We start from the raw sequence: 24,503 nt of genomic DNA, 5'->3' as shown, positions 1-24,503 counted from the left end.
TCTCTTGATCCCCAGACTTTCCGTTAAGTTACATTAATACAATATGAAAAGCATACAACATCCATGTCCAAATTTAGGTCTTAATGGCAGCAGGATCAATTCAGACCACCAACACTTTCGAGTTTCTCCTTGGGGATCAGATGTTGATACCAGTCCAGAAAAGATCTGTAATTCTGCCACTAAATTCTGGATTTGACCCCAACGACCCGGGCAGTTTGTTGTGCAGCAGTTACACAAGCGTTCACCATCAAACAACAAAACACTAAAAAAACAGTTAAAGGAATAGCAACGATTAAAGGAAATGTTTGAAAATGTATAAAACACAGTAAAACAATTGCAAGCAAAATAAAAGCCATTTAAAGAAAAATCAAACAAAACATAAGATAGACAGGGACATTGGCAGCAATCTTGGTCATTTAGTCAGACGTAGTAAAAGTTTTCAATAAACGGCCACCGATGTAATCAGGTAGAGGACTTTTCTTTGGTCTGCACTGTTTTAGACACCAGATTACATTGCCCACATCAAGAAAGGGATTCTGTGGAGAGGCTGACATGAGACAGTTTTTAGTCTCAGCATGTTTAGCCCTAAAATCATGGGAGTCAAACCTGACAGAAAAACTGTTTAGACTTTGAGCCAGCTCTAAAGCAGAATTATAACCACTGAGCTGAACTCTCTCATTGACACATTAATTAGTCCCAGTGATCAGATTCATGTCGTCCCAGACTGAACTGAGGTTCATTTTGAGCAGAGACTCAAGTTTGTCTTTGTATTGTCTTTTGTGGGTCCTGATCTCCTACTTTATTTCCTTCTGTCGGTTATACAGATTTAGTGTATTTCCTTCTCTGAAGACTGTTTTCTTTCTGTACAGTAGGTCTTTAAGCTTCTTAGAAAGCCATGGCTTAGTGTTTGGATATAGTTTAACAGTTTTTTCAGGAATAACACTGGTTTCACAGTCTGTGACCCAGCTGCTCACAACATCAGTCAGTTCATCAATATCAGCTGAGGACTTCTTAAACAGGTCCCAGTCAGTAACCTCCAGACATCCCTGTAGAGCGTGACAAACTTTCACTCTGATGTTCTGCACTTTGCCTTGCTTCAGTACAGTGGTAGACAGGGATAAGGAGGATGCAGCTGTGGTCAGAGGAACCTAGAGGAGAAGCACCTTTCACATTGTTGTAACAGATCAAAGATTTTGTCTCATCTAATGGGGCATGTGATGTACTGATGGAAATCTCTCAGTGTGTGTTTTAGTGTGCAGTGGTCTCTGAATGGCCTGATGGATAAGCCCACAGGCATTTATTTCACTGGCCATTGGATGGATATAGACAAGCTTCACAAATATCTGAGGAAATTTCTGAGACAGATATGGAGGGCACAGTGAAACAGAAAGCAGTTTTAAGTCAGTAGTGTACAGTTTCTCCAGGACAGTGTCAGATTTGCACCAGCACTGCCCTTGTCCATTTGGAAGACCCACTTGTGCCCAAGCTTTCATTTGATGGCTGATGTTGCTTCAATAATTCCACATGTTCTATCCTCTTGATGCCATCTATTTTGTGAAGTGCACCAGTCCCTCCTGCAGCAAAAACACTTCCACAACATGGTGCTGCCACCCCCATGCTTCACAGTTGGGATGGTGTACTCAGGCCATCCTCAGCCAGCATCTTCACAAGGTCGTTTGCTTTTGTTCTGGGGTTGATGAGCACATTTCCCTCCAAAACAATCCTAACCTTAACCAATCTCTATCTTGAGCAGTAGGATGGCTTGACATTCCCATGGCGTTGATCCGTGCATGTAATTGTTTGGACAGATAAACGTCAAACCACAGCAATCTGGAAATTGCACCCAAGGATGAACCATACCTGTGGAGGCCCACAAATGTCTTCCTGATGTCTTGGCTGATTTCTTTAGATTTTCTAATGCCGTCACACAAGGAAGCAGTGTGTTTGAGGTGTGCCTGAAAATACATCTTAATCTATCAAAAGCTTTCAAAGCCAGGACATCATCATCTTGAAGGAATAGCAGTCTTAGTGTATGCAAACTTCTGATTGTAGAATAGAATAGAATGACTTTATTGATTCCCGAAGGGAAATTCAATTGTTTGGTCTTATCTTTTTGCTTTTGAATTAAACAGTCTGATTGCTGATGGCAAGAAAGATTTCCTGAATCTTTCAGTCCTGCAGCACAGGGATAGGAGCCGTCCATCGATGTTTTGTTGTTCACTGAGGCAAATGTGAAGTGGATGATCCATGTTTGTCGGAATGGCCTCCATCTTTCGAAGTGTCCGTCTCTCCACCTCATCCTCCAATGTGTTCAATCAGATTCCAACTACAGAGCCAGCTTTTTTAATCAGTTTGTTCAGACGCCTTGCATCCCTGTTCTTTATACTGCCTCCCCAGCAGACTGCAGCATAAAACAGGACACCTGCTACCACAGACTGATAAAACATCTGCAGCATCTTACTGCAGATGTCTATTGATCGAAGTCTTCTGAGGCAATAAAGTCGGCTCTGGCCCTTTTTGTAGATGAAGTCTGCATTTTTTGACCAGTCTAATTTATTGTCAAGGTGGACACTTAAATATTTATATGATGTCACCACCTCAATGTCAACACCACAAGTGTTCACTGGATGAAGAGGGGGTTTTGGATCTGCGAAAATCTATGATCATTTCCTTTGTCTTTGAGGCGTTGAGTAGCAGGGAGTTTTTGTGACTCCAGTCACTGAAAGCACTTATCAGATCTCTGTATTCAGCTTCATGTCCATTTCTGATACATGCCATGATAGCAGTGTCATCAGAGTATTTCTGAATGTGGCAGGACTCAATGCTGTATTTGAAGTCAGATATATACAGTGGGAACAGGAATGGAGCCAGGACTGTTCCTTGTGGAGCCCCAGTACTACTCATTAATGTCCCAGAAACACAGTTCCCCAGTCTGACAAACTGTGGCCTTCCTGTCAGGTAATCTGTGATCCATGAAACACAGGAAGGATCCACTCCCATCTCTGTGAGCTTGTCTTTGAGGATGGTGGGTTGGATGGAGTTGAATGCATTAGAAAAATCAAATTACATGATTCTCACATAAATTCCAGGTTCCTCCAGATGAGACAGGGCAAGGTGAAGCATGAAGAGGATGGCATCATCCACTCCAATGTGTTCTTTGTAAGCAAACTGCAAGGAATCGAGTTTGTCTTTGACCTCAAGCCTCAGTAGACGTAAAACCAGCCGCATCAGAGTTTTTATGATGTGTGAGGTCAGAGCAATAGGTCTGTAGTCATTTAGTTCAGCCGGACATTTGATTTTTGGTACCGGTACAATACAGGATGTTTTCCATAGAGGAGGCAAGCTTTGCAGGTATGACTGTGTCTCAACAGAAGCTGATGTATTCAGTAAAACAATCAACCTGTCTGTCAACGTTCATACTGTCCTCATCTGTTTCCAGAAACACATTCCAGTCTGTTGATTCAAAGCAGTACCTTAGAGCTTCACTAGCTTGAGGAGTCCATCTTCAGATTTGGACTTTAGTTGCAGGCTGTCTCAGCACACAAGGTTTGTAACAGGTCTGCAGATAAACCAAGTTATGATCTGACCTGCCCAGTGGTGGTAAGGCAGTAGCTCTGTAAGCTTCTTTGACATTGGCATAGAGCAGGTCGAGGGTTTTATTCTCTCCGGTAGGGCAGTTAAACTGTGCAAATCCAGTCAGATGAGAGGAGAGAGATTGAAATCTCCTGATATTATTACAAGTGCCTCAGGATGTTGAGTCTGTATCCTAGCAACAGTATCATGCAAAACATCACATGGAACCAAGTCAGTTGCTTTGGGTGGAATGTATACAAGTATTGTTATGATGTGACTGAACTCCCTTGGAACATAGCCAAGTCCAAGATTGTGAAGAAAGTAATAAAAATTCTCTTTTAAAAAATCTTTCGTTATTCTGGCATTTAAAGATAATTTTGGTCATCTTAAACGACATAAAACAGGAGAAGCATTGCCAGATTTAATGTCAGATCCTGTAAATTAAAAAAAAGGGGTTATGTGTTGTTTATACAGTGTAAGTAAACTTCTGGGTTCAATTGTCTGAATTTCTTGAGAAGGAAAAGGCTGGTAAACTCACAATGCTCAAAAGTATTATTCTCTACCAAAGAAAATGCTGCTCTTTACCTTCCTGAACAACTTGCTTGAAAAACAAGACTTTCTTCTGTTACTGCTAACCCATACCCAGTGCCTGGAGACACTGTTCATGTGATAGACGTGGCATGATGCTGTTCACTGGACTAACAATGGTGGCCTTTTTTGGGCCTTTATATAGGCCTTCAAAACCCATTCTCAAATTGTGCAGATACTCAGTGAGTATTGCTTGGTGTGTATTTGGTTCACTTTTGCAAAGTGACCAACCCATGTGCAATGAATCATGACAAAACGACAACTCATCATTATCTCAACTACCAGGGCACGAGATCATCAGTAAATCCACAATGAATAATTACAACCCCCCTACAAGTAGAATTCTGCGTACATTTCTACCTCAAAGTTTCTATTGACTGTCAGTATACGTCTCTTTGGACAAAAGCGTCTGCTAAATGAAATTGTAGAATTGTAGAAGACATTTTCATAAAGTATGATCAGCAGCTAGTTCAGCCTCAAACAAAAAACAAGCAGCTTCCTAGCAATCCACCATTATATCCTCAATACAGCTGCTTCTGCAGAGCTACATCTCTCCAGTCAACGTCACCTGGCTTTGGTCGGCCCATCTAACCAACTGGAACAACTTTAGACATTTCAAAGAACAAATTCATGATAATAATGTTACAGTGGTATGTTTCTCACTTTTTGTGAAGAATCCATGTTTCCTCCGTTGTTGAGCTCAGACTAAATGGCTGCCAACGTTCCTCTGCTCCTCCATCAGACTCTCCTCCTCCTGCCAATCACCTGTCACATCAAACACATCTTCATTAGGATACCACTCTATACACAAGTGTCAGAGTGTCCCATATGTTCATCAGCCAACACAGAGGACACATTTCAACTCAATAGTTCACTTTTAGCTCTTTTCAGTTTCACCTAAAACTGATACAAATGAACTTAAACTGTTAAAAATAAGGAACATAGACAGAAAACAGACATGGAAAAAGAGAATAAAGGGAACATAAAGATGCTACTGCAGGTGATTCAAGACAGGACTGCTGGTAGAAAACTGAGAATGAGAAGAACTTTGTCACTGCACACTTTCATATACAATGAAATTTAATTTGAGCTGCCCTGCTTATGCTGTAAGTTAATGTATGTATTTTACTGCTCAGTGTTCTGTTTAAAGGCAGCTCTCACTCTCTCTTCTTTGCACTCTCCCATAGTGTCAAGTGTCCTCCCACTTTCAATGACAGGTGATTCTCATTGATGATTTTTCTCACAGTTTGTGCAGTTTCCCCACTTGAAAAAGGATGTTTCATCTACCCAGGGTTTGAGCAGGACTCCACTCATCAATCAGACAGTTGCTTTCTTTCTTTTCCCTCTTTAATTTTGCAGTGGTCACAAATTCAAGAGATACAGAGGTGGCAACTTCCATAAGTCCATACATTTAGTTGATAGATTAAGGTGAAAAACCTTTAAACAGAACACAAAAGGACAATGTTCGCATTACTACATTCAGCAAATAGTAACAACCATTCCTCATGGACATTTTCACCACATTGGCAAATGCTACTCCACTCAACTTATGTTTGTCAACCTCAACACCACATAAACTGAAGCGACAAATCATGGCATGAGCAATATTCAACCCAATACTATACCACACATGAATTTATCTGCATTTGAAAGAGTTGATTTTGAATCACAGTTTAACAAATTACTCTTAGCATTTATATCAAAAATTTTGTAACCATTTTATACTTTTTACTTCATGGTTTTAAAATTATTTAAAGTGCATAAAGTGCTTTTAAAGTGTAATCCTTTCCAGATCCAATAAATAAATAAAGGGCATCGTAAAAACCCACCATTACAAACAGGATGAATTCACTGGTCTTAGTTAGAACCCTCTAATTAGCACCAATTAGCCTGCAATCTTATTTTCAACTGAAAATAAGATTTATTGGTAAATTATTGGTAAACAGACAAAGTTGACAGCCGATCTCCGTGGTTAATGCTAATGCTAACACATACTGCAGTGGCACACATCGGCAGCTTAAACAGTCTTTTAGAGTCTCCAGAATTCTGCTCTTACCGGCTGCAACACGGATTTTGGAAATGAAGGCAATCCTGCACAGTTTGCCGCAGATCTTGATGCTTTCCCAACAGAAACTCACGGACACTTTGTTTAAACGCGGTCATTCATTCTCAGGTCCTCCTCAGTGCTGCGTGTGTCCCCTTTGATGCCGCCGGTGGCAAACCTGCAGCCGCAGATTGGTTCCGCCCCAGCTGAGTGTCGGACCTGTGCGTAAATGCTTCTCCTTTGAGTTCTGAGCTCCTTCCAGTTTGACTTGACACATAGACTGCTTTGCACTCCGTGTCACCTGTACCTTCAGAGCTCTGAATAAAAGAACAAAAGATGTATTGCAAAGAACAAAAAGGTTTTGCCTCCATAGCAGCTTGTTATGAAAATGATTGTATTTGATGATTGAATGTTTTTATTCATTGTAATACTGTGTGATGTGTGCTCCAAGAGAAACAAGGACACAAGCTATCATCAATATTATTTCATCTTACATGTCTAATTAAAAAAAATATGACATTATATAAATATGCACTACTGTTCAAAAGTTTGAGGTCACTTAGAAATGTCCTTTTTCTTGAAATCAGTTCTTTTCAATGAAGATAGCATTAAATAAATGATAAATCCAGTTTAGACATTGTTAATGTGGTAAATGACTATTGTAGCTGGAAACGGCTGATTTTTAATGGAATATCTCCATAGGGGTACAGAGGAACATTTCTAGCAACCATCACTCCTGTGTTCTTATGCTACATTGTGTTAGCTAATGGTGTTGAAAGGCTCATTGATGATTAGAAAACCCTTTTGCAGTTATGTTAGCACATGAATGAAAGTGGGAGCTTTCATGGAGAACATGGAATTGTCTGGATGACCCCAAACTTTTGAACAGTAGGATATGGAAATCATAATGCAGTGTTTGAGCGGTCGTAGGTGAGCTGGTGTGCTTGAGCTGCAGTGAGTACTGGAGAGGACTTTACAGATCTACATACACCACCGTTCAAAAGTTGGGTTTTCATATTTTACATTTTTAAGTGACCCTCAAACTCTTGAACGGTACTGTATACGTCAGTAGACTGTTTTCTGCTCAAGTCTGCTAAAATTGGATCCAAGCTGTTAACCTGCGTATCAACTGACCGACAAGAGCTGCCGTGTTCATGTGCTGGGAATGCAAATTTTGGATAATTGGTGGCCTTAACAGAGAACTGAATTATTATTTGCATGAAACAAAGCCAGGAGACATCATGATGTGACTGGTTCAGCAGGCTTTGAGTGACACTGAATTAAACTTCTGCTTCAGGAAAACATGAAAGTTCTAACCAGCAGCCATTAATACCAATAATAAACAGGAGACTTTTTCATGGTTGCACTTTACTGGCTAAACTCCCACAATGCCCTCTGTTTGTCAACACAGAACTGATGGCAGTCCAAGTGATGTGGTGTAGCTCGGTACTACAGCTAAAGTAAAACCTTATCTGTTAGTACATTTACAATCAACTCATTTAGTCCCAGCAGTTAATTGGATGATTATTAATCATTATCATGCATGGAACAGTAGATGCAAAGCTACTGAGCATATGTGGAACAAAGAGAAGAAAGTAATTTGGCAATAACTACATGTTCATTGTGCTTCCAGCTATCCGTGTCCACGAGGGAGAATATTCAAGGTGTGGTGAGTGGAGCTTGGGGGGCTAGACAAAAATGTTAAGAGGCGGGCATGGATTCACCCGACAGCGTAAAATAGTTACCGACAACGCCACCTTGGTACTTACAACCAAGGAATTATTCAACCGCTAGTGGTCGCCTTAAAGGCACACAAGTTCGCTACACATTTGAGGCAGGAGATGTGGTTCAATCACAATGCACTGAATTTATTGACAATCAATTAAAATCCTAATTAAAACAAATATACTAAAACAGGGAGGGGGAGTGCAACAGGGTAGAGGCTGACTTACCAAGTGGAGAGTGTCAACGGGGGAAGGAGTAGATCTCAAGGGAAGGGCACCGGGGGGAAAAGACACGTGTGAAGGACAAACTAAGGAGCAGGGGTCGGCAAGTAGATGTGGCTTCGGGCCAAAATGTTTGTAAACAATCGAACAGCGGGCCAACCTGCGGAGGGTGCGGCGCGATACCGTGAGCAGCGGAGCTTCTACAGCTGATCGCCTGCTTGGGACACACGTCTCAATTCTGATCACAGATGTATTAAAAATGACTCCCGAGACACACATATGTTTTGCACACACTGTTGCTCAGTAAAATTTGGCTGGTACAACCGTGTCCGACCAGTAGCGCAAACGCGGAAATGCCCGGCAGCAGCCGACCACGAGAGTTTCGTGTTGCGGTGACGGACTGGCTTGGCTCCGTGCCAAATCAAATTTTCAAAATCATCTGGAGGGCCAGATATTATTCCTGACGGGCCAGTTTTAGCCCACGGGCCGCCAGTTGCCGACCACTGCCCTAAAGGGACATGCAAAAAATAAAATTAAAATAAAATTAAAAAAGCATTTCAGGTGCTCACCTGAAATGTTTCAGGTACGCACGTGTAGGAGACAGTGTAAATGATCTAAATTTTATCTGTTCATCTCGGTTTTTCTTATAATTTAAGTTCCTTTTGATTAAGTTAAATCGGGTGCTTTTATTTTGGTAGTGTTGTACGGCATGGAGGAGTTTGCCTGGGGACCAGACAGCCTTGTATTATTGTGTATTACAAATACACATAAAGTCAGTCTGGAACTGCTCCATTGAACCAAATCTAGCCCAGAGGCGGGACTACCGATCACAGCTTGAATTGGAGAGACCCAATCAGCGTAACACATGTGTGACGCAATCACTAAGCGACCTAACAATTGCCTTTCTGCCATGATGTTTTGTAGTTTTAACAGCTTCCTTCGCCGTACAGGGGTCCTGAGGAAAATCTAAGCTCTCCCTTTCAACAGTGGAGGGCAGCATTACGTATTCTATCGTACAGCCTGCCGGAATTAAAAATACATCCTTTTTAAAAAGAAAAGCTTTAAGAGCTGCTTCTTGTTGAGGTTTTAAGGACAAATTCAGGCCGTGCAAAACAGAGGAAAGCGCACGAGAGAAACCTCGCTCTGTTGCGGTCGCCAACTCAGCCCTGAAGATGACGCATCGTTAACTCCCGCCTCTGGTGCTCTGATTGGTTCGGTCTGATCTGCTCGGAGCTTGAAAACCTGTCAAAATGTGTCAATGGAGGAGGGCTAGACCGTATTCCCGTATATCCCTTATAACGGGAATACAGTCTAGCTAAGCTAGGCTAGGGAGGAGTATGGCGTCTGACAACAAAAAGTGTAGAGTGTAGGTAAAAAACGGAAAGTTAAGGAAATAGAAAACGGACAAACTGTTTAAAATTCAGCACCTGGCTAAAGGGGACAAGGTTTGTGTGTGTTTCTGTTTAATTTGAGTTTATGGTAATTTAAATTGTGACGTTTTTTATTGATGGTTTTGTGGACTTTGTGTCGACTTTGACTGTGTTTTAGCTCGGTTGAGTTTTTGTAGTATCGTCCGGTCATTACTCGTTCGTTTATAATATGTATATTTTGGAATTAATTCAGTTATTCTATGAGTTATTATTACAGTAAATGTATTCAAGTTAAGATATGAACATGAATGTGATATTTCGTTTTCTTTTTCTGTTATTGTCCTAGCTCTTACGGTGTCTTACAAAATAAAAACAACTGAAAAGGCATCAGTCAGAGAGCACTTCTTTTATAAAGCCAGGGATGCTACAGACAGAATGAAGTGCACTGTCTGTTTGTGTGTGTGTGTGTGTGTGTGTGTGTGTTGCAGAGGTGGTGTTTCACTTAGAGTGGGCGTGTGCACGTGTGAAAGGTTGTGCATAAAGGTGCGCGCTCACTTATGACACAGATGGAGAGTCAGGGTCGGGTATAGCCGTATTTTTTGTTGACCGCGTTTCATTTTTCCATACCCAATTTTTGTTCCAGTTTAGTTATATGGTTTTTCATGTCACGTTGTTCATACTGCTGCGCTCTGATAGCTCTGTCTTTTTGTTCTGCAATAAATGCACCAAAACGTATCTGAGGATCTAAGCATATTTGTGCCCATAAAACTTCTTGCGCGTCGCAATGGTACGAACCCAGGACCTGACCTCACACTCTCAGTGGCTACGAGGCTTGGTAAGGGGAAGCTGCAACATTTTGTCTACAAAAAAGGCACTGAATGAAAATCACCACGCCGCACACAAGCGCCAAAGCGCCGAGTCACTACGCAGCAACTGAGAAAAAAGGAGCTCCAGCTAAGTGCAACATACACCACGCTGTCCATTCACCTGGGAACAGGTAGGCCTAAACTGGTTTGGTAAATAAGATTGAGCGGCTCCAACATGAGCGCAAAAGTGTTGTGAATAAAATAAAGGCGCTTATCCCGCAAATGAAAGTGCACATGAAATCAAAAGAAAATGCACCTGATATCCCCTTGCAACTGGATGGACTGATTACACTGTAAAAAGCGACTGAAGTGCACAAAGAATTAGTGCCACTACTTCCTGGGGAAGAAAATGAGAAACAAAAGGAGTGGTTTTCCAGTATTATGGGTTACAGTGATGCATTCAAGGAACAAGTGAAAAAATGGATACCTGAAAATTTACAACAAAACTCAAATGAAACACAACTGAAAACAAATATTTCGGAACAATTATCAGATAAAAGCAACCATGAAGAACAAGCTCCTGTTGTGAAGGACAATGATGTGCCTGCTGGTGACACTGCAGCACCTGTACTCACTGTACACGGACAAGGTACGTTTTATCCGTTTGATTCCTGGCTATAAAACACACAAGCAGAAACAAAAAATCAAGCCGTTTTTTCGTTTTTTCGTTTTGAGCAAAAAACAAAAAAACAGGAAACGGTTCGTTTTTTCGTTTTTTCGTTTTGAACAAAAAAACAAACAAAACATTAAACGGTTCGTTTTTTCGTTTTTTCGTTTTCACCCCCAAAATGAAAATACGACTCAATATTTCGTTTCATTGGTGGGCGGGGCTTCGGAGCCTGCCAGTGCACAATTAAGCTCCTGCCCATCACAATAAAGCTTTTGCGCTGGCATTCATAGACAGACTGACTTTCATTGTATTGCCTGCCCCCACTGCACTTCCCCTAACTCTAAATCAAAACAAGTCGTGTACACAGTAATGACAGTCATAACCAGTGGTGTAGTCTAGTTTTTTCTACTGGGTATACTCCAACCTCATAAACCAAAGCCAGGTCAGGTCAACGCTGCTCGGGGTATTGTGCAGCGAGAAATACGGCCGCCGTCTTGGTCCGGTCAGCCGCTCCACTCAGCGCTGTTTGACAGCGCATTTAATCCATCTTAACTCTGAATATTAAAATGATTTTCACGCGTTTTTTATTTTTATTTTTTTGCTACAAACGTCATACATGTAGCTATGATCAGTGATGTAGTCTACGTGATACGCAGGTATACACCCCACCACTAGAAAATTTTCCAAATTTCTGTATACCCACTTACAAATGCGCAAAGATACGTATACCCAGGGGTGTAAACACGCAGGTATACGCCTTATACCCACTAGAAAAGGTCCCGAATTTCCATATAACCACTTAAAAATGCGCAAACACATGTATTAGTATGTTTTTTTGACATAACGTTCACTTTTCTCTGTGTCAGGAAGCGGTGAAGCTGTATGGGACGGGGGAAGGTGTCTGGCTGAGAACAGGGTTCACTAAAGGCCGACCGCGGTCCGGATCCGGACCCAGACGCCGTCTATACGGGTGTAAATTTGACAGGTCGCTTCTATTTTACCGGTGCAGGGTACAGCTTTCCAGTGTTTATCATTGGTCTATCGGCTCAGAAACGCACAGACCAATTATGTAGGAGTTCAGGCATCCCACGTGATGCTACTCAGCCAATGACGTCGCTGAATCGCATCGCAGCTCTGCCTTCAAAAAGCAGCTGAGAGATGAGGGACAGAGAGGACAGTAGTGATGGAAGTTCAGCTCTTTTCAGAGAGCTTTTGGCACTGCTTCCAAAGAAAAGCCGGTTCTTTCGGCTCCCAAATGGCTCCTAATTTATTATTCTTTGTAGCCTCATGTTTTTGCCTAACCTGGCAAATATGAATCATTTGTGTTTTGACAAACTCTTTTTCATTCAGTGTTTTTATGAGAAGCTTTATAATTGACTCATTTTGTACATTTGCTCTGTTACAAAAACAGGTATTCTTGCTTTTGTTTATTATTTCAACCAAACTTTTTTGCACAAAAAATAAATGAACAAAACTCTGCACATGAACCCACAGAACCAGAACAGAACCAGAACCAGACTCAGTATTCAAACAGTATAAATGTCCTCAGAGCAGGCTGACATTCAGAAAAATCAGATGGCTGAGCTTGGATGGGCTGATACATTTCTTCTTTCAGTGAATATCTGCTGTGTTTCTGAGAAGATTCTCTCAGATGGAAGAAGTTGTCTCTCCTCCATCACCTTCACCAGGTGGGGCAGACTGAGGCCTTGTCCTGCTCCAGCTCAGTGGGTCATCTGCTGGTTGGATGAGGGCTTCCTCTAGATATGATCCTCCATTACCACATCAGCTGTAGGATTTCTCTTGAATCATCTCCTGTAGCTCTTCCATCAAAGAGCCTCCACACAGCAGAAGTTTGAGGTTCCTCGTCCACTTGGTCCTCTAATGGTGGAGGTGTCAGACTGCTGCTGCTGCTCATATTCTCTGAAGTGTCTCATCAACAGCTCTGTTGTCACTGAAGGCAAGCTTCTTTAATCTAGGATCCAGTAACATGTTTTCTGCTAGGACAGTGTTAAACTCCATACTCCATTAAATACGTTAGGAGTCGGCTCTTCAGATTCACTACAAAGCATCGACTCTGAGAGTCGTATCTTTTGTGCCTTATACATCTCTAGAGGACAGACTGTGGTCACATGCTGACCATGTTTGGCTCAGCAAACAGCTGTAAGGCAGCTTTCTCAACTATGAACATAATCAAAATATGTTTTGAGAACGGCTCAAACAAGCAGCAGCTCAGTTCTCCTATTAAGCTGCAGAGATATTAGGGGAGTGATATGAGACAAAAATGTAAAAGTGTTCAAATGTTTACATTTATGAGATTTAGGTATTATAAAAGATGTATAGAAGTTGATTCAGGTTGTTCAGTCATGCTTTTTTTTAAGTTCTGCACTTTATTTTAAGATATACAGTTATATATAAGTTATTTATTAATAAATGTCAAAATGTTTTTGAACCGTACTGAATTTATTTGACGGTCAGTTTTTGATTACAGGCAGACTCTAATAAAACTACCAGGTTACATCAGCATATATCACAGTAACTCAAGTTAGATATTATGATGTTCTGGACCTTTGCTGACTGGACCTCTCTGAATTTTAGCTGAATACCCCTGGCTTAGAAGAAGAGGGACATGAGTCTAGAACTTCTAATGACCCAACATCAGTCAGTGGAGAAAAAATAAGAAAAAGAAAGCAAAGCTAAATGAAACCATTTCAGTGTTTTAATAAGCCTGTTGCTTGTCCTGTGAATACTGCCACTTTAGGGAACACTACAGCTGGAGCTAAGGTTAACATTTAGGAAAGGGAGCCTGATGAAGAGGAAACATCAGCTCTACCTGATGAAGAGGAAACATCAGGTCTACCTGATGGCAGGAGGAGGAGCTGCTGACGCTATAATGTCTATAAGTATCTAATTGGTTGTTTGAAATAAAGGAGCTGGTGCTGTGTGTGTGTGTGTGTGTGTGTGTGTGTGTGCGTGTGCGCGCGCGCGCGCGCGTGGACATGTGAGTGCACGCGCACATATATGAGAACCTGACCTGGCTTTGGTTTATGAGGTTGGAGTATACCCAGTAGAAAAAACTAGACTACACCACTGGTTATGACTGTCATTACTGTGTACACGACTTGCTTTGATTTAGAGTTAGGGAAGTGCAGTGGGGGCAGGCAATACAATGAAAGTCAATCTGTCTATGAATGCCAGCGCAAGAGCTTTATTGTGATGGGCAGGAGCTTGATTGTGCACTGGCAGGGTCCGAAGCCCCGCCCATCAATGAAACGGAATATTGAGTCGTATTTTCATTTTGGGGGTGAAAACGAAAAAACGAAAAAACGAACCGTTTCCTGTTTTTTTGTTTTTTGCTCAAAACGAAAAAACGAAAAAACGGCTTGATTTTTTGTTTCTGCTTGTGTCTTTTATAGCCGGGAAACAAACGGATAAAACGTACCTTGTCCGTACACGACCCCCAAGAAGAACTTCAACCTTGTGACAGCATCTCAGATGCAAACAAGAAATCACGCTCACGTCATTCATTTTCTTCAGCCTCACACACATCTGCTTGCTTAAAAACTGAAAGCACTATTGCAGTTTTGACAGCGAAGCAAAAGGCATTAAAGGAAAAGTATGCATTGGAAGAAGATGAATTAAACTTAAGAAAAAGGAAAGAACAATTTGCATGGGAAGAAGAAGCGTTAAAATTGCGCAAAAGGAGAGAAAACCTTTTATTGGAGAATGAGATTGCTGAAGAAATGTCAAAACTTATGGAAACGAATGTGACTCAAAACTCAAATTCAAAAGCATTAGCAGAAATGCTTTTGCATTTAAAAGAGGACAAGGTACGTTTTATCCGTTTGATTCCTGGCTGTAAAAGACACAAGCAGAAACAAAAAATCAAGCCGTTTTTTCGTTTTGAGCAAAAAACAAAAAAACAGGAAACGGTTCGTTTTTTCGTTTTTTCGTTTTGAACAAAAAAACAAAAAAAGCAGGAAACGGTTCGTTTTTTCGTTTTTTCGTTTTCACCCCCAAAATGAAAATAAGACTCAATATTCCGTTTCATTGGTGGGCGGGGCTTCGGAGCCTGCCAGTGCACAATAAAGCTCCTGCCCATCACAATAAAGCTCTTGCGCTGGCAGGCATAGACAGACTGACTTTCATTGTATTGCCTGCCCCCACTGCACTTCCCCTAACTCTAAATCAAAGCAAGTCGTGTACACAGTAAAGACAGTCATAACCAGTGGTGTAGTCTAGTTTTTTCTAGTGGGTATACTCCAACGTCATAAACCAAAGCCAGGTCAGGTCAACGCTGCTCGGGGTACTGTGCAGCGAGAAATACGGCCGCCGTCTTGGTCCGGTCAGCCGCTCCACTCAGCGCTGTTTGACAGCGCATTTAATCCATCTTAACTCTGAATATTAAAATGATTTTCACGCGTATTTTATTTTTATATATATATATTATATATTTTGATATATATATAATGAAACTTGATATATATATATATATATATATATATATCAACTTTCATTATATATATATCAACTTTCATTATATATATATCGACTTTCATTATATATATATCAACTTTCATTATATATATATCGACTTTCATTATACATATATAGACTTTCATTATATATATATATATCGACTTTCATTATATATATATATCAACTTTCATTATATATATATCAAATCTTTTTTTCCTACCGAGCCCCGGAAGGGACATGTCCGTATGGCGAAGCGACAATGAAGGACACTCACCCGGACGAGAATTTTATTGAGTTTTATTTTGAAATCGGCCTGAAATACACAGACATTCAAGCAGTGCGATGCGCTAAGAGTCTGCCATGCAGACCAGCGATCCTGATAATGGTAAGTTTTATTTCTCCAACATCCTGCTGTTATCCTACTATGAATACGCTAGCTACAACAGTCCCACATCAGTATTATGAACGTTCCGCCAGCTAACGCGGTCCGGACACCGGATCAGTGATTAGAGGTTGGCTTTGAACTATTGTTTGCCAGCCAGTTAGCCGCTGGTAAGCTAACAAGCTATGAAACAACTCCTTATAAAACCGGAGGAAAGCAGCAGCAATATTTCAGTCCAAGACCTGTATTCAGAACCTCCCACGCTGTTACACAATGACCCATTAATCATATTACTGAACTATATGGTTATCATTGAAATTTTCCTTGAAGAACCAGTGAACTCTTTGCGAACACATTTTAATTTATGTGTTGATTATGTTTCGTATCAGTAATACAAGTCTAAAAAACCGATTCAAATGATCAAGTTAACACAATGAAGTAAAGAGTACTGGTAATCTGCAGCTATTTTCATAATTTCAAGGTAAAATTCTGATGTGTGATTTTCTAGCTTTGCAGATGTGGAAATCCAATGCACTGATTTCTTATACACAGATGCTTTTGGTGTTTTTTGTTGTAAAATAAAACAAGGCATTTATCACTGTTGGAAATGATTACAGGTATTATTTGTAACACTTTCTAACATTGTATGGACAAAGCAATAAATCAGTTAATGGATAAAATCATTTGTATTACAGATGCTATCAACAGCATGTCTTGTTCATTTTATTTAGTTGTCGGCCTTGGATGATGAGGTCCAGTTACCAGGAGCACTCGTCTGCAGCTTACTGGTTCCGTCCTGCAGCTCCTCCACGCTGTCCTCCTCTCTACAGACCAAATCAAGTAAGATCTGTTTAGACTATGCAGACATCAACATGATCAGTATGTTATCTTTTGACCCATCCTAAAATCACAAAATAGAACATTTACTTTAAGTTAACTGTGTTTATGAAAATAGAAAATAATTACTGACAACTAGTACTTTTTGGTGCTTTTATGCAGGAAAAGGGAACCAGGAAGCTGCTGTGGATCCTCTGCAGTATCTGGAGAGGTCAGAGGAATGGTTCTTGGAACAGATCGGAAGACACCAAGACGTGACCTCTGCCATTCTCCAGAACATCCAGAAGATGAATGAAAACCGTGGTTGCACTGATGGGACGCATGGTGTCGGTGCTGGAGCAACTGTCCCAGAATTAAACTGCATTGTTGACTATTGGCTTTTCTAGAAAATAAATCTTTTTTAGTACTTCACCTGTTTTGTATTTTACCCATGCACTTTGGGTGAATAAACAGAAATTTGTGATGAGAGATGCAAATTTTGTCTGTAATCTACAGAGACTTTATTCAGTGTTCAGTGCACACTTTTGTTACACACATTTTGACAGATAAGCAGTTGTGCTTTTCAAGCAGATTTTAGTCAGAAACATCAGTAGCATATGTTTTTTTTTTACTGTTACACCAATCTAGGTAGATAAACTGCACTACTGCAGCAGATATATTATTGAAATGTGCTTCTATTATGTGTCTACATACACTGCTCACAAATAGTTATTCAACTTTTGGGTGAAATTGATGGAAAATATAAAAAGTGCATGCTGTAGTGATATATCATAAAAGTAGGGTATTTAACTAGAAACATGCAATAGTGATTTCCTCATCTCAAAAAAATTTATTGAATCAAAAGCTAACAACAGTGGAGGGTATGTCACAATAAAAATGTCTCAGTTTGGACAGAACAGCAGCCTTCAGCTGAAATCCAGTACAATTGTGTCCCACCAGTGGCGTGATCATGGATGTGTCCAGGCAGCAGCTGACCTCTGCCTCGTAATTTGCCTTAAGACCAGCTATAAAGATAAACATAGATATTATCATTATCATCAACATATGGTGCATGTGTTTAACCTTTAAGCTATGTAGGGATGCAAATGTAGTCGAAGCTAAGTAGCTAAGCTAATGCTAACACGTTCAGTGTTCAGAATCAAAACATCTCTAAAAATTACCTGTTTTCTCAAACGTAGTCGCCGTTCCCTGTGACAACCATGAAGACAGATAGATAATCACAGAAGAGCTCATCTGAAGAGCAAATGTCCAATAAGGTTCCTGTTTTTGTTTGCCATGTCCTTCCAGGGCTCAGTAGGAAAAAGTCTGAATATATGGAATGAAACTTTGAATAGATGGAATGAAAATCTGAACATTCTATATTCCGACTTTCATTATATATATATATCGACTTTCATTATATATATATCAACTTTCATTATATATATATATCAACTTTCATTATATATATATATATATCAAGTTTCATTATATATATATATCGACTTTCATTATATATATATATCAAGTTTCATTATATATATATCAACTTTCATTATATATATATATCGACTTTCATTATATATATATATCGACTTTCATTATATATATATCAAGTTTCATTATATATATATATATATCAACTTTCATTATATATATATCAAGTTTCATTATATATATATATCAAGTTTCATTATATATATATCGACTTTCATTATATATATATCAATTTTCATTATATATATATCGACTTTCATTATATATATATCAAGTTTCATTATATATATATCGACTTTCATTATATATATATATCAAGTTTCATTATATGTATATCGACTTTCATTATATATATAATTTCCTAAACGGCATGCCATATATATATATATATATATATATATATATATATATATATATATATATATAATCTAAAAAAAGAGATTCTCTGTGCCCAGAGGGGAAATGGAGGGTTGGAAGTTTTAAGTTTTGAAACTATGAATAATATGTTCAAAATTAATTGGTTATGTCACCTCATAAGAGAAAATGTTAATATGTGGAATGCAATACCAAATTATTTATTCAAAAAATTAGGAGGAATTCATTTTTTACTTAAATGTAATTATAAAATTGACAAAATACCAATTCAATTATCAAACTTCCATAAACAGGCGTTGCTCTCCTGGGGGCTGATCTACAAACACGGCTTCTCGCCATCCAGCTGCTACATATGGAACAACCAACATATACAGCACAGAAACAAAACCATATTTTACAAATCTTGGTTTGATCAGGGAGTATTATGGGTCAATCAGTTAATCGATGAACAAGGACAAATCTTACCGTACAACCAATTTATTAACAAATACCATCTCACAAATAGAATACACTACAATTTCCAACGCAATATCAATAGAAATTCTGCAGCTCCTGAAAGGTTCCCAATTCCACTCTCTTACTCAGAAAAATGATGCCAAATTATTCATCCATAACATAGACATAACAACCAAAGTCTCAAATAAATTTATCAGGAATCTCATTCAACCTTCAAATCGACCGGCAGCCAATTCTTACTGGAGTTCACTGTATGGGGAAATAAACTGGAGAGAAGCATGGCTGGTTGGAGAGAAGCTGCTCAAACAAAATGAAATCACAATGCTCCTAATGCAACAACAATGCCTCTCATCGCTTCCAAAAAGGGAAATTCCCATTTTTGATGGTAACCCACTCAAATACCACTCTTTCATTAAAGCTTTTGAAAATGGAGTTGAGCGAAACACTAATAACACCTGTGACAGACTCTACTTCCTTGAGCAATACACCAAAGGGCACGCTAAAGAGTTGGTGAGGAGCTGTCAGCACATTGAGTTGAACAGAGGATATGTAAAGGCAAAGGCTCTACTGAAAGAGCATTATGGAAATGAGCAGAAGGTGGCTTCAGCTTACATGAAGAGAGCACTGTCATGGCCCACTATTAAAACAGAGGATGTGAAGGGCCTCCAGGAGTGCAGCCTCTTCCTGCATGGATGCTGCAATGCTATGGAGGATGTGCAGTATTTAAATGATCTTGACACGCCTACAAACATGTTGGACATAATCAAAAAACTTCCATACAAGCTCAGAGATCACTGGAGGAGTCATGCATGTGACCTGCAGGAGAAGTATAACAGAAGAGCATGGTTTATCCCTTTAAGCTGCAGTCAATTCCAGCCATTTTCAGTACAAAAAATCGCTAATATTCTATTTTTAAATTTAAAAAATGACGAAAAATACAGGGAATATTGGACGCGCATCGCGAGGTGCATTTCCTTGAAAACAACCGATTCGTGGATTTTATACCGACTTCAGGACATGTTTTGGACAAAATAGTTTACTGGCTTGTATCGTCTGGATGTAAAAGGTTGGATTATGGCCGTATTTTGTGGAATATTTTCATCTGTGTGTAATAATGAACCCAGAAATGTGAGTTGCGCTGTGTGCGTTGAAGCCGTGTATAGAGAACGGATGGATGGATATTTGTTTTTGTCGGACAAATGTGTTTTTCTCACCCGCTGTGGTAATCACATCTGAAAGTGGTTTATACCGGCGGATTCATAAGAATCTAAGCTTTCCATCGGCGTATAGTGTTTGTATAATCGCGTTTGCAGCCGTCGGACATTCTTGAAATTCCTATGCAAATTAGTAGGTGTACCGCCGGCGGTAAACTGAAGTTTAAGGGGTTATTGACATTGCATATTTTGTGGAAAAGCAAGTGAAAATATTGACACACCCTGTTTTTGGAAACATCCAGGACACAGCTCCATCAGGCAAACAAACTAAATCCAGACCTCATCCACGCTCCAACTTCAAGGGAGCCAGCTTTGCTACAGCTGTGAATCAAGTGGAGAGGTCAGCCCAATCCGTAAACCAAGACACAAAACCGCCAATAAGAAATTCTGTCTCTGCTGCACTGGAGAACACACACTTGATGTGTGTGCACGGTTGAAGAAAATTGACTTCCTGAAGGAAAAGAGGGCTTGTTTTCGCTGTTTATGCATAGGGCACATCAGCAAAACTTGCAAAAGGAAGATTGCGTGTGCTAAGTGTGGCCGAACACACCCTACTGTGCTCCATAAGGGGAGCACAGGGGCTGGTGAGGCTGACTGCAAGCTTCCTATTGTTCCAGTTCAAGTTAAGGCAAAGAAAGGCAACAAGATTATCCTCACCTATGCCTTCTTGGACCAGGGAAGCGCTGCAGTGTTCTGTACTGAAGGTCTGATGGAGAAGCTTAATTTGGCTGGAAGGAGAGCAAATATCCTGCTCAGGACCATGAGACAGGAGAAGGTGGTTAACACTTTCATTGTGCCAGAGCTGGAGGTGGCAGCCCTCCAACATGACACTTTCATCGATTTGCCTAAAGCCTTCACTCAGTTGTCAATGCCAGTGCACAGAGCAAACATACCCACCAACAAAGATCTGACAAAGTGGCCATATTTGAGACACCTTTCCTTACCACAGATTGAGTCTGGAATTGATTTGCTGAGGAACAGGTAGGTCTGTCTAGAGAAGACCTGAGATTTAAAGATATGGTCACAAAGTCATCCAAGCACATTGATGGTTATTACCAGATTGCCCTGCCTTTGAAAAATCCAAATGTCAGCATGCCAAACAACAGGAAAGTGGTGGAACAGCGCCTATACCACCTGAAGAGGAGGCTTCAGAAGGATCCAGTGTTTCACATGGAGTATAACACCTTTATAAATGACCTCCTTGCTAAAGGTTATGCTGAAAAAGTTCCTGATGTAGAGCTGGGCCAAAGAGATGGCAGAGTATGGTACATTCCACACCACGGTGTCAATCACCCGACAAAGGGAAAACTCAGAGTTGTTTTTGATTGTGGTGCCAGTTACAAAGAACACTCGTTGAATGAGCAGCTATTGCAAGGCCCTGACCTAACCAGTTCATTAATCGGAGTTGTAACAAGGTTCAGGAGGGAACCTGTGGTCATCATGGCCGATACAGAATCTGTGTTTCACCAAGTGCGGGTGCCACCTGAAGATGCCGACCTGCTGCGATTTCTCTGGTGGCCACAAGGAGATCTGAGCCAAGTACCTTGTGAATACAGGATGAAGGTGCATCTCTTTGGAGCTACATCCTCCCCTAGCTGTGCCAATTTCGCTCTTAGGAAATGTGGAGAGGATTTTGAACATGAGCACCAGGAAGAGACAGTGGATAAATTGCAGCACTGTTTCTATGTGGATGATTGTTTGGTGTCAGTTGCAACAGAGGAGGAAGCACTGACCCAGTTGTCAAGAACTCATGTCTTTCTGTGCTAAAGGAGGATTCTGTTTGACCAAATGGCTCAGTAACAGATCAGGAGTGCTCGAGGCAATCCCAGAGTCCCACAGAGCTAAAGGTGTGAGGCAACTAGAGCTGGAGTGGGAGCTTGTGCCCATTGAGAGAGTGCTGGGTGTAGAGTGGTGTATCAAGTCAGATGCTTTCAAATTCAAAATCACGCTGAAAGATAGACCACTCACCCGCAGAGGCATCCTTTCTACAGTTAGTTCCATCTATGATCCTCTTGGAATGCTCAGTCCCCTTGTTCTGACTGCAAAGAAGATTTTGAGGGATTTGTGCGGAAGAGGAGTTGGTTGGGACGATCCCATACCAGAGACAGTCACTAAAGAGTGGCTGAAGTGGATGCAAGGGCTACACCTTCTGGATAGCTTTGAGCTGCAAAGATGTTTAAAGCCCCCAGAGTTAGGAGATGTTATTGCAGCTCAGTTGCACCATTTCTGTGATGCTTGTGAAGATGGCTATGGAACAGTCACTGACTTGCTGTTAACAAATGAGCACCTCTGAATGCACAGTGCTTTCATCATGGGAAAGGCTCATGTTGCTCCACTAAAGACAGTCACAATTCCAAGAATGAAACTGATTGCTGCAACAATGGCGATCTGCATGGATGTCCTGTGGAAGAAGGAGCTACACATGAGTTTAGAAGAATCTGTGTTTTGGACTGACAGTGCTTCTGTGCTGAAATATATCAGAAATGAAACCTCCAGATTCAAAGTGTTTGTCGCTAATCATGTTTCAGAGATACTGAAATCATCTCACCCTGCTCAGTGGAAGTATGTGGATACAGCTTCAAATCAAGCCGATGCAGCATCCAGAGGAGTCAAAGTGGAGGCATTTCTGAAGGACAGACTGTGGTTAACAGGACCCCAGTTTCTTTGCCAACTTGAAACAGAATGGCCTGTGAACCCAGAACCTGTGAGCCATCTCACCCTGGATGATCCAGAGATAAAGAAAAGTGCTGCTGTAAATGCTGTGCAAACTGAAGAAGATCCCACAACTCATTTGATCCATCACTATTCCTCTTGGAGCAGACTTAAAAGAGCTGCAGCGTGGTGGTTGAAATATAAGGAATGGTGGTGGTCCTGCAGCAGAAAAAGAAAACAGCTAACAGGCGATCCGAGCAAAGACAGCTTGCAGCAGAGAAATATGGAGCAGGAAATGTGCATGTTTAAAAGCACTGCTGTTCAGGGAGGTCTTACAATTGAGGACATGGAGAAGGCTGAGTTGGCCATAATTCAGTTTTGTCAAAGAAGAAAGTTCTCTGAAAAGATTCTGTGTCTGGAAAAGGGCCAAAATGTAAAGAAAAGCAGTCATCTGCACAAGTTGTGTCCAAGGCTGGAGGGTGGAGTCCTGCGTGTGGGAGGTCAGCTCAGTAGAGCAGCTATGCCTCTGGAGTCCAAATATCCGATCATACTGTCAAAGGATCTCAATATTTCTACCCTGTTGTTAAGAAATATCCATCAAGAGGTGGGACATAGTGGACGTAATCATATGTTGTCCAAGCTCAGGGAGAAATATTGGATGACAGGAGTAAGAAGAGTCCTGTCAAAGTGTACAATCTGCAGAAGACTTAATGCTACTCCAGTGTACCAGCAAATGGCAAACTTGCCCACAGAAAGGCTCAGGCCAGATGGCCAGGCCAGGCATTTACTTGTGTAGGTGTTGACTATTTTGGACCCTTTGAAATGCGGAGCAGGAGGAGCACAGTCAAGAGATATGGTGTCATATTTACATGTCTTGCATTGAGAGCTATCCACATTGAGGTAGCACCATCTCTCGATACTGACTCTTTTATAAATGCTTTGAGGCGTTTTATATCCAGAAGAGGACAGGTCCGCGAGCTGTGCTCAGACAATGGGACAAATTTGGTGTGAGCAGAACGTGAGCTGAAAGCAGCAATTGAGCAGTGGAACCAGGCAAAAGTGCATGATGTGTTACTCCAAAAGGGTATAAAGTGGATGGTCAACCCCCCTGCTGGGTCACATCATGGAAGAGTGTGGGAGAGACTGATCAGATCTGTGAGGAAAGTCTTGAACTCCACCCTCAAAGTGCAAAATCTGGATGAGGAGGGACTACACACAGTTCTCTGTGAAGTCGAGGCCATTATAAACAGCAGGTCCATCACTAAGCCTCCATCGATCCCAACAACCTGGAAGCACTAACACTGAACCATCTGTTACTGCTCAAAAATCAGCCTCCGTTGCCTCCTGGAGAGTTTCAAGCAGCAGACTTGTATGCACGGAGAAGATGGTGACAAGTTCAGTATATATCTGATCTGTTTTGGAAATGCTGGATAAAGGCCTCTGTTGCAGGAATGGCAGAGATGGACTGGTGTGCAGAGAAACCTTGTCGAAGGAGATCTGGTGCTTCGTCTCCCCACGCCGGCAGATTACTCCAACGAGACCGCCGAGGCAATCAAAGACCTGTTGCAGCGTAGCAGCACCGGGCTAACTCCACACCAGCAGCAGCAGCTGAAAACACTCCTGAAGGAGCACAAAGAC

At 40.9% G+C, this 24,503-nt stretch overlaps 2 protein-coding genes and 1 long non-coding RNA gene across 7 annotated transcripts in view; 1 reads left to right on the top strand and 2 right to left on the bottom strand.

Annotated features, from left to right (window-relative positions):
- Positions 1-4,911, bottom strand: part of LOC127531991 (zinc finger protein OZF-like) — a 95,351-nt gene extending 90,440 nt beyond the window's left edge. Inside the window, exon 1 of the mRNA XM_051942883.1 lies at positions 4,825-4,911. Coding sequence (XP_051798843.1) covers positions 4,825-4,842 — 18 coding nt within the window. The 5' untranslated portion in view covers positions 4,843-4,911. The remainder of the gene's footprint in view (positions 1-4,824) is intronic.
- Positions 1-24,503, bottom strand: part of LOC110972485 (zinc finger protein OZF-like) — a 657,596-nt gene that overhangs the window by 364,743 nt on the left and 268,350 nt on the right. For 2 of the 5 annotated variants that reach the window (XM_051942974.1, XM_051942964.1), the window contains exon 1: positions 6,218-6,341. The exons of 2 other annotated variants lie outside the window; for them this stretch is intronic. The gene's annotated coding sequence lies outside the window, so the exon portion shown is untranslated. Of the gene's footprint in view, positions 1-4,824; positions 4,888-6,217; positions 6,342-24,503 lie in introns of those variants that run through there. One more of the 5 variants, XM_051942978.1, reaches the window with a different exon arrangement.
- Positions 15,641-17,168, top strand: LOC127532079 (uncharacterized). Its single transcript, XR_007939331.1, has 3 exons — positions 15,641-15,858; positions 16,587-16,695; positions 16,855-17,168. It is a non-coding gene; the product is annotated as an uncharacterized LOC127532079 (long non-coding RNA).

Source organism: Acanthochromis polyacanthus, chromosome 22 (assembly GCF_021347895.1).
Source record: "Acanthochromis polyacanthus isolate Apoly-LR-REF ecotype Palm Island chromosome 22, KAUST_Apoly_ChrSc, whole genome shotgun sequence".
NCBI classification, from domain to species: domain Eukaryota; kingdom Metazoa; phylum Chordata; class Actinopteri; family Pomacentridae; genus Acanthochromis; species Acanthochromis polyacanthus.
The sequence above is the reverse complement of the archived record's forward strand: the minus strand, read 5'-3'. Positions and strand labels throughout refer to the sequence as shown.